At 42.6% G+C, this 10,680-nt stretch overlaps 1 protein-coding gene across 1 annotated transcript; it reads left to right on the top strand.

Moving 5' to 3' along the window:
* The first annotated feature begins 5,024 nt into the window (after positions 1 to 5,024).
* Positions 5,025 to 6,833, top strand: LOC306786916 (ferritin, spleen middle subunit-like). The gene is made up of 4 exons (XM_079281843.1): positions 5,025 to 5,324; positions 5,839 to 5,985; positions 6,165 to 6,290; positions 6,407 to 6,833. The coding sequence occupies exons 1-4, from the start codon at positions 5,223 to 5,225 to the stop codon at positions 6,560 to 6,562; spliced, it is 531 nt and encodes a 176-aa protein (XP_079137969.1). The 5' UTR covers positions 5,025 to 5,222; the 3' UTR covers positions 6,563 to 6,833.
* Positions 6,834 to 10,680: the final 3,847 nt, after the last annotated feature.

Here is a 10,680-nt window from a genome sequence, read left to right as displayed (position 1 = left end):
TAAATCAATAAAAATAAATAAATAAATAAACCTGGGCTGATGGGAGTATGTTAGCAACATTAGTTGACTACATGCGATTTAATATTATTTTATCCATGTACACAATCATCAAGTTTTCGATTCATCTGTGGATTGTTTGATGCAATACAGTTTGCAATATAGTTCAATCAAAGTCATTGTTGTGTGTGCAGAGTTGCTGCTATTTATTCTTCCACCGTGTTGTGCTGCTGCTTGAGTGAACGCAGAGCATAGCCTGTAAAAGGAGACGCAGATTAAGAGTGTTTACCATTTCTACCACTAGATGGCAGTATACGTGTGTAGTTCATGAAGCAATAAATAATGACAATTGAAAAATAAAGAGACGTTTGGTTCATTATTTTCAAACACGAAGCCTAATTTACCGACTTCATTGATTTAATCACCGTACTCCCCCGGGGGCCTACCGGTTTGTTTGGAGGTGAACATGACGACGAAGGGCTCTCGGCTGAAGGTGTCCGTCCCGCACGGCTCATATCTATTAGATATAGTTTATATCTCAAAGACCTCAGAGTTTATTTTAATACTGGATTAAAGGAAGCTATAACTGCTTATTTTGCCAACCTAATCTCTTCTTCAAAGAGAAATCCCAAGATTCTGTTTGACACAATTAAGAGAATTGTTTCACCGTCTGTCTCCACTTTACCATGCTATTCTGTTGACGATTGCAACAAATTCCTTATCTATTTTATTGATAAGGTAACAGGTATTAGGTCTGGCATTCAGCCTGGGATCTGTTCATCTACTTGTAGCTCCTCGCAATCTCCTGCTGTTCTGGACTCTTTCCAGCCTATCAGCCTTCAAGACCTGATGGACTTAATTAACAAAACAAAGCCATCATCTTGCCCTCTGGATATAATTCCATCCTCTCTATTTAAGAAAGTTCTGCTAACTATTGGCCCTGCAGTAACATCTATTGTCAATTCCTCATTGTCTACAGGAATTGTTCCTTCCTATTTCAAAACATGCCACTATCCAGCCCATATTAAAGAAACCTAACTTAGATCCAGCTTTTCCCATGAACCAGGGGCGGACTGGCCATCGGGGATACCGGGGGAATCCCCGGTAGGCCGACGGGGTTTGGGCCGGTTTCTGACATCGCCGGCCCCGACTATATTAACGTTATATGCTTCACAGAAAACGTTCAATTGACTCTAATACCGAAAGTCAATAATCTGTGAAAACTGTATCAACAGTATAAACTGACATTATACTACTCCTCGCGATCCGAGGACGCCATAGCACGGCTGGACACTACGGTGCTTTTAAAAACTTTTCTCCATAACCGCGGTCTGCGCCGTGCGCTCGTGCCGGGCGACGGTCGGGGCGGGGCCGGCGGAGGTGCGAATGGCCGCTGTAGACCGGTGAAATACAGGGGCGGCTCGACTGTCACGGCGTCCATGAATCGAGAAGGACTTCTTACTGGAACTGAAACGATGTACTGGGATTAAATTCTTTGTCAACAAAGAATTTGGTAAGTGACAAACTGCGTTTGTTTTTTTACATCTGCAGTAACGTTTTTATGAATAATATTTGATGGCTCGTGCTCTTGTGTGGTGGAATGCGTGGATCCGCTGCAGGTCTGCTGGATTGATGTGCTTTGTTGTCATATGAATATATGTGACTGGTTCTTATGACTTTGTGGCTGTCATTGTGTTAATTACGTTGATTTGACTATGCGAGTTACAAAGCGAGCTCAAACGTCTGGCACGACAGTGGGATAGGCTGAAGGCATCAGTATTTGAGGAGTACACAACCAAGACAACAGAAGCCGGGCCGGAGGATGCTGAAGAAGAGGCAGAGATGGTTTACAAAAAGTGCTCATCTTGCAAGGACTGTCCAAACAGCTACCGAGTTCTGAAGCAGTACAACCTCCTGACAGATGCATACCACATCATAGGCCTTGCATACAGGTTCCTGATTATCCTCTCTGTCACACAGGTAGCATGCGAGCGAAGCTTTTCGACGCTGAAATATATCAAAAACAGGCTCAGGAGCTTGCTCTCTCAACAGCACCTGGAGGCTTTTATGTTGATGGCTACTCAGACAGATGTTTTGCAGATGCTGGACAGTGAGAAAATCATAGACTGTGTTGCAGAAAAGAGTGAGTTGCTGCAAAAACCGTGCATTGAGTGGGCAGCGCGCCGTGTATTGAGTGGGCCGGTCTGACAGTAAATCCCGGGCCACTTTTTTCCCCCAGTCCGCCCCTGCTCGCAGCCGTCGTCATAGGTGTAGTTTGTAGCCACGGACACCGAAGAAGTGAGACTTAACCACGTCTGCCACTGCCTGTAAAAACTTTTACTTTTGAACATGTAAGACTTGTGCCTTCTGGGGCCGACCACTAGGGGGCAGCTTAATCCTGAAAGGGTGAATGTGGTGTGCAGATGTCTCATGCCTTTTTTCGCCAAGGAAAATAATTTAGGTGTAACTGCCATAGGATCATTCTGCATTTACCAGCATTTTCTGCAAATTATGACATATTATGATCCAGAAGTGTTTTAAAAGTAGGCCATATACATATTACAGGCTATGTAGCATTTTGCAGTGGTGGGCCGTCAGGGCCAGTAAGGCCTTCTCTGCTGGCCTAGACAGAATCACAAAGTTATAGCTATTTTATAATTTAATAAGTTTTCATAAATACACTACATGTATTACAATTATTTCCCATTATCTTATTTTCTCATTGCACAGCTACTGTCTTCCTCAGTTGCTCTGCTTCCAGTGCAGCTTGTTTTAAGTGGAGCTTTTATCCAATCAGATCTCACCTCTGTCTCTCCAGGTAAGAACAGAGTCAGAGGCCTGCAGACTCACAAGTCAATGCCTTTGCAGTTTAAGTCAATGGGGACGATATTGTTGATTGTCATAGTGTTCAACCAATCAATCAGCAACTGAGGAAGACAGTAGCTGTGCAATGAGAAAATGAGATAATAGGAGAATATTTTTATAAATTATAATACATGTAGTGTATTTAAGAAAAATTATAAAATAGCTATAACATGGTGATTCTGTTTAGGCCAGCAGAGAAGGCCTTGCTGGCCCTGACACCACTGTTAGGATCATGTGAGCTCGGGCTTGGACAGTATGAACTTAAAATATATTGAATATATTGAAAGAATATATTGAAAAAGCGAACATATCGCAACATGCAATGTGTTTTCTGTGGAATTTCTGTCAAATAAAAGAAATAAAAAAAGACTGATGGAGACAGATTATTTATATTTTGAACTCAACACTCAAATTTCAATACTAATTCATTTTTACCGTCCCTCAAGCTCCCACGAGCCTTTCTCTCGCCGTGACCTTTCACCTGTCCGATGCACAGGCTTGAACCCCCCAAACAGCTCAGCCTCAGACCGTGAGGAGATGCTCACTGAAGTTGACAACAATTGGATTAGAATCTCTGACTTGCACCTGTAAGTGTTTCTGTTAGTGGTGCGCTAGCCCTCATGGCGCCATACTTACTGTGTGCCAGATGAGACGAGAGGCCTAAAGGAAGCAACGACTCTTAAGACCTGACATGATTACACGTTGGCCCTCTCGTTGGCCAGCACTGCAAACATGCTTACTGTCGTTTTAGCTGATACATAACTACCACAATTTTATACTGTTTAACAAAAAATCTGCACAAGTGATTTTCACCAGCAGCATTAAATCAGCAGTTTAGAAATGAAATAATTGTTGTGACCCTTGACGTCCACATGGCACTGTACAAGTGGAAAGCTATTGGCTGAAAGTGCCGTATCACTTTATTAAAGATGATCTCTTGTGTTATTTAAAGCATGATATTCAAGTGTACAAGAGGACAAACCTCAACCCAAAATCTCAGTGTGTGTTTCAGAGGCTGATGAATAACAGAGCATGTAGACTATTTCAAAGTCAGTTCCAAACAGTGATCAAATCACAGTTTCACTAAACACCATCATCCAAACCGCACTCTTTAGGGAGACCTGATGTCACTTATCTGACTCACATTGAACAGATATGAGCATGCAGAAAGAAAAAGTTGCCTTGAAACAGGACTGAGGCTTTTAGAAGCACGACTTTCATTAAAAACAAAAATGATCACAAACAATAAGTAAGTACAGCATTTCCTTGGCTGCCCCATGTTATTTGAAAGCTAAGACCTTTCAGGCTTTTCAGACTCTGTCGTGTCTCACAACAGTGCTGTGGTATTGAGTAATGCAATCCAAAAAAAAAGAACCCCTCGGTGGAAAACACATAATCAGCAGTTTTGATATGTCGTGTTGTATAACGAGATAAAACAAGTTCTGCTGTATCGGGCCAAAGTTAACTCGCTAACCAAGGTCTACAGATGCCTTATGGGGAGTATTGGTTCACAATCCAGTGCTGGGTCGCTTCATAGAGAGAAGGCAAGGCCAGAACTCAGGATGTAATCTCTGTTAAAAAAATCATGAAAATGTCAAGAGCACTATTAAACAGAGGATTGGAAGTTATTCTGATGTTTATCATTTGCAGTTGCAAGTACTTGCATTCAACGATTTTGAGACCAGAAACAGTTTTCTATTTCTATTTAAATATGCCCTGATGTGTTGTAGTTTATACAACAACAGTAGAGGATTTGTGTCTGTATGTAGAATTCAGTTTTCTAAATCTAAATGTACAGTTTTATATCTTTATGCTGTTTGTATAAAGGGAAAATGATAACTTCACAACCCATCTTTGCACACATAAATTGCACACTCAACCTATTCAGTCTTTGAATTTACATTCAAATATAATTCAGTTTATTGTCTTTTGAGATAATAACAAAAAGTGCTTCGTCATTGCACGTGTGAATAAATCAATGGAACCTGTTTTCCCCGAATGAGGAAGGGGGATGCTACCTCATCCCTTGTCTCACAGCTCTCCCGCTGTCTGAGCTCAGTGATTGGCGGAAATGCGTGGAGTGACGTAACTTGTGTCACGAGTCCGGCAAGGGTATAAAACCGCGGAGCGAGACGTTTACCATTCACACCAGGGAAAGAAAGCACAAGTAGTTCTTGCTTCAACAGTGTTTGAACGGAACTTCTTCCTTTGTCCCGCGTACTACTTCTTCTACTCTGCATTCCGGACACGACAAACCTTTACTACTTGAACACTACTGAGAAAGTCGCCGTTAAGCTATTTTTTTTGTACCGTTTTGTTAAGAAAACAAGAGAAGAAACCCGCAAGAAACGCCAGCTACAATGGAGTCTCAGGTCCGTCAGAACTACCACCGCGACTGCGAGGCCGCCATCAACCGGATGGTCAACATGGAGCTGTTCGCCTCTTACACCTACACTTCCATGGTGAGAAAAACACTTCAATTTATTGTATCTTCGTAGTAATGTATGCTAAGTATCTGCATCTAGTGTATGTCTGTCTGATATAAAAAAAAACATTGTCTGACAAAAGAAGATTTATAAAATACAGTTGTCATTAAATTGATTATGTTTTATAAGTAATGCAGTATATGGCAGCACTGTTTCTCTGCATCTATCACATGTTTATCTGATGGTTGCCAGATAAGGAGTATTTTATCCCCCACTCACCACATTGAGTGAAACATGCTGAGTCATGTTTATGCTGGGGTTTTTTTTTATTTTATTTTTTTATAAACTTCTTCAAACATGACACTGGTCTGTGTCCAAACCGACTAGACCTTTCAGAACCATGACTCATGTGCCTGAACACTACTTTGCTGCATAACTATTGTTTGTCACAACCTTTAAAAAAAAAAAAATGTTTATTAATAATTGGTGACTTCTGCTAATCACAGTTCCTAACCTCTGCTCTTCCTCCCCTCCTGTCCCTTGTTTACAGGCCTTTTACTTCTCCCGTGACGATGTGGCCCTCGAAGGCTTCGCCCATTTCTTCAAGGAGAACAGTGACGAGGAGCGGGAGCACGCCCAGAAGCTGCTGGCCTTCCAGAACAACAGGGGAGGACGCATCTTCCTCCAGGACCTGAAGGTCGGTACACACTGGAGGACTGGCCCCGTTGAGACGTGTCTTGCAGCACCCTGTCTGTCTAGGACAAATAAACTGGGATTAACCTGCAGCAGTGGGACACTCGGTCCCTCCCGTTTACCACCAATTATTATCATGACTCTTCAGTCTGCTATAATTAAATGTTTTCTTCCCTCCTGTAGAAACCAGACCGTGATGAGTGGGGCAGCGGGCTGGAGGCCATGCAGTGCGCCCTGCAGCTGGAGAAGAACGTCAACCAGGCCCTGCTGGACCTGCACAAACTGGCTTCTGACAACGTAGACCCTCATGTAAGTGTGAATTAGTGCCGCGTGGTCTGCCAGAGACGGTCCCGGCTACACCACAAACTCGTGTGCTCTAGCATTCGTCTGTACGTGTAGTAATCTCTCTCGTCTCTGTTCCTCAGATGTGCGACTTCCTGGAGACCCACTACCTGAACGAGCAGGTGGAGGCCATCAAGAAGCTGGGCGACTACATCTCCAACCTCTCCCGCATGGACGCCAACAAAAACAAGATGGCGGAGTACCTGTTTGACAAGCACACCCTGGGGGCAAAGAGCTAAATATGCAAAGTCTCAGGGTTGAGCCTGGAGTGAAGATGTGGCACACAGGCCTTAAACGCACCCTTCTGCTCCAGTGAGCGGGAATTTAAATCTAATCTGCTTGAACTGTGGAGTTGATGAGTTCTGGTGCTGTCACCGGGTTTTTTAAATGTCACTTAAGGATGGATATTTATAAGGTGATGACTTTGCCCTCATTACCTATAAATCTCCTTGTGTGACATTTGAATGACTGTTTCTGATCTGAATAAACATGTTGAGCTGGACTTTGTTGTCTGATCTGCATCTGTTACGCACCCTTTTCATATTGACTTACAAGCTGTTATGTTTACACACCATCGTTTATGAAACCAAAGTGCTGGTTAGTAGCCGGCTAACTCCTAAATGGAGCTAATCTGTAACTCTTTCCCTTCTAAAGTGTACATGCCCATGAACGACTGCACCGCCTTAAATCCAAGATAACTGCCATCAAGTCACCAGAGCTTTACTCTCTGGTTTTCCTTCTCAGCACGGACATTTTTATTTATTTTCCACACAGTTCAACAAAGTGAAAGTCCTGATTCCTCCCAGGCTACATTTTCTTTTATTACTGAATAAACTAAGAACTTCTGAAACGGCACACTGCCACATAACTGAATTATGAAATGCAATGATTTGATTTTAAGAGGTTAAATTACATTGTTTTTATTGGCCTCCATTGTTGGCAGGAACACTTGTGTACAGAATATATCGAGTCGGAAACCGTTCATTGCCATCATATGTTGAACATACAAGGAATTTGACATGACGGGAGGTGCGTAACATTTAACAACAATCAACAATGCAAATTAAATCTACAGAAAATATAAGATTAAGTGAAATATAAGCTGACGTGAAGTCGAGTGCACAAGCGGTGTAGTGTGACAGTGTCCAGTGAGACAGAAGGGATGTGCGGCGGAGTGACCGGTAGGAGTTTGTCCTGGGGATGACAGTCAGTGGGGGTCCCGGGCTCTGTTAATGAGCCCGACTGCCGACGGGAAGAAAATCATTTTGTTTATACAAATTTGCCACAAGGGGCTCTGTACAGCAGGGGTCTGAAATGATGTTTCTTTTTTACTGTGGCAGCAAAGTATTTAGAAATAATTCATTGCCACGAGTGTCATTCATGAAATAGTCAAAGTATGTCATGAAAACTCATCAATCATGACAGAGCTTGGTGGAATTTGATTTCCACCCATCATTTGACAATGACAGTATGTCGTATAGTGTCCTGATATATTTTGATAAGTTCTCTCACCCTGTCATGATTGGTTTAAAGAATCCTTATAGTAGAGCCCTACATGGGAAGTACTACTTTAAATACCTCTCAAAACAGCTGTATGATGTCTTCAGTGCCACTGGAGGAGAACATTACCCCTATGATGTCATAGTGATGTCATTAGGATCATGTGAGCTCGGGCTTGGACAGTATGAACTGAAAACATGCGTTTCAAACTGGGGAAGTAGAATTTAAAAGCCATGAATATTTACCAGGCAAGGAGGGTCTGGAGAAATTATAAAATGATAATGGTTGCATTGTGGGAAATGTAGGACGCATTTTTGTTGTGTCTCCCCAAACTTTACAGATGTGAAAATGAATAAAATTCCCTGAGTGCTCCTTTAATCTCCATTGGTAGTTGGTGCTCATCAACTTATTGCAATGGAAGGGAGGCAACATGTGGGCTCAACTTTTACTTTGCACCGTTCAAATATATATCGTCTTTACACTTCAAATGTGGGTTCTTGTAATTGTTGATAAAATTAGCTTATATGCAGCTTTAAGTAGCAGCTAGCTTATATGCAGCTTTAATTAGCAGCTAGTTTATATACAGCTTAATCAGCCACTAGCTTATATACAGTTTAATTAATCACTTGCATATTTGTAGTTTTAATAACCATTAGCTTATGCAGCTCTATTAACCACTCATACAATCCACAGTACACGCTAGGGCCAGGGAGAAGCAGGAGGGAGATTACTGATTTAACTGCGCCACAAGGAACAGGCCGCCATCTTTAGAGAGATAAGGAAGGAACAATAGACAGTGAGATGCAGGGACAACGCCCTAAGTAGTCTCCCCTCTTCACAACTTGCTTCACAGGTCCGCTCTCATGCAACATCTCACGCACACTGATAGAAGAAAACGCCTTCTGGGAGGGGCCAATGTGAACGGACGTTCAGGCCTCCACCCAGGTGTCATACACGTACAAACGTGCCACGCCTGCATCTTTGAATTTGACAAATGGGCCTCAAGGGGAGGAACCCTATATTAAGCTTCACACTGCCGTGTCCATGTGGGTCTCATGGTGAATCTCTGAGAGTGCAACCATTAGTACCCATGCATGTTTGATTGCTGGGCTGAATAACTCTGTTGATAAATAAACTATTGCTTTTTGATATAACTATACGCCTCTTGAGAGCTTCTGTTTCATTCTTAAATCCGCTCTAAGTGTGAAAGATAGCTTTATTTTCACAACAAATTGGTGGAGGATGCGGGCAGACTTGATACAGAGCATATCGGATTGGAATGTTAACCGACCTCTCTATCTGTGATTTCAGAAATAAAATGCGAGTCTCCCCGGAGGCTGGGAGCCCTGGTATTTGCCACCAGGTCGTGCCTGCAGTTCGGGGGACAGTCTGATAGTGCCGGCACAACAAACAAGGTAGGCAGAAACCTATTTAACTGAATTCTGCATATTCTATTTATAGACATGATCCAAATTTTATCAGACTGACCGAACTCTGAGTATGGCATAGTCATAGAGTACTGGTAAAGAATAATCACACTGCGGCGGAGTTATTCAGCCCAGCCATTTGGGGGGTCTGTACACATGCGTGAATGAGTCCAGCAGAAAAAGTAAAATAAAGACGAAAAATTGCGCTCCTGTGATAGCGTAGATGTGAGGTGATGTGAGCCGTGTCACGCGCCTATTCTGTCGCGGTCACGCGCTTCGCACTAAGCACTCAAATTCGTGTCACAAATGGCGTAATTTTTAACGAAATTTATAAGACGTTTTGGGCTACGAAGAAATTGTATAACATGACGGGGATATATGTATATGTCATTGATGTCATTGATAAACTGTATTGAGAAAATTGACGGTAGAATTCCCATATTGAGACCACCGAGTCCCTGGATCTTAAATCGTGTGTGGCGTTCAATGTAAAATAGTATTATCTCTGCTTAGAGTAAGCTTGACGAAGTTTTTGGACGAGAGCACAGACTTTAAGTTTATTGGTGTGTAGTTGATAACGGACAAAATTAAAGACAGTAGCCAGAAGTGTACAGGTCCAGAGCAGAGGCCTAGGCTACTTAAAGTGTATTAAATTGTGTTGTTGCTGTACTGCGTTGGTGTTGTGGTGGTCAGCATAGCTGCCTTCCACGCGGTAGGGCCGTGATTGAGCCCCAGCCAAAGCAGATATTGTACTTGTGTTTTATGATACGCAGCGGCTGTTGTGAAGCATTAAAATAGCGCTGTTTTCTTTTGTGTGAAGATTAGGGAAAGAATCGATTATAATTTGACTGTGCTTGTTTGCTGAAAAAGCAGTTTGTCATTTGTGTCGTGGTCAGGAGGCCAGCGATACGCAGTCGGTTTGCTGAGTTTGAGAATATAGAAATTGTTGTTGAAATACACTGATGTGAATGTAGTGTGTCTGAAGACTGCAAAAACGCCATTTCCTAAAGGGACCACGTTCGTGCATGATTGTATACTGTAAAACGAAGATCCATTCATAGGTTTGTGTACCAGTATTGCAGAAGTGGCCGTGTATGGGTTTGCATGCAGCATGAGATGTACTCTGGGAAGACATCGATTCAATTGTAGCACAAGAATTCGCCATTTCCTTAGGGACCGCGTTCGCACAAGGCGTACACTGCAGGTCTGTGTGCGATTATTTGTGGAATCACGGCTGTGTATGGTCGATTGAGTGTTTTGTATAAATGAGTGAATGAGTGAAGCGTACATATGAGAGAGAGACAGCTGAGAGCTGGTGCTGAGTTGTTGCATGTTCGTGTGCTTTCCAGAGATTGACGGTCAGTGCAGCAGAAAGCACGCATGACACACACACGTTGCACTTACACACAAACATAAAACACTAGAATAGA

Source organism: Melanostigma gelatinosum (genome assembly GCF_949748355.1).
Source record: "Melanostigma gelatinosum genome assembly, chromosome: 13".
Taxonomy (NCBI): domain Eukaryota; kingdom Metazoa; phylum Chordata; class Actinopteri; order Perciformes; family Zoarcidae; genus Melanostigma; species Melanostigma gelatinosum.
Note: the sequence above shows the minus strand (reverse complement) of the source record. Positions and strands in the feature narration are given on the sequence as shown.

Excerpts from the sequence above, each read along its gene's own strand:
- LOC306786916 (XM_079281843.1), top strand. The coding sequence starts at position 5,223 with ATGGAGTCTCAGGTCCGTCAGAACTACCACCGCGACTGCGAGGCCGCC. Across the intron at positions 5,325-5,838 it reads CTTACACCTACACTTCCATG|GCCTTTTACTTCTCCCGTGA; the intron begins GTGAGAAAAACA and ends CCTTGTTTACAG. Across the intron at positions 5,986-6,164 it reads TCTTCCTCCAGGACCTGAAG|AAACCAGACCGTGATGAGTG; the intron begins GTCGGTACACAC and ends TCCCTCCTGTAG.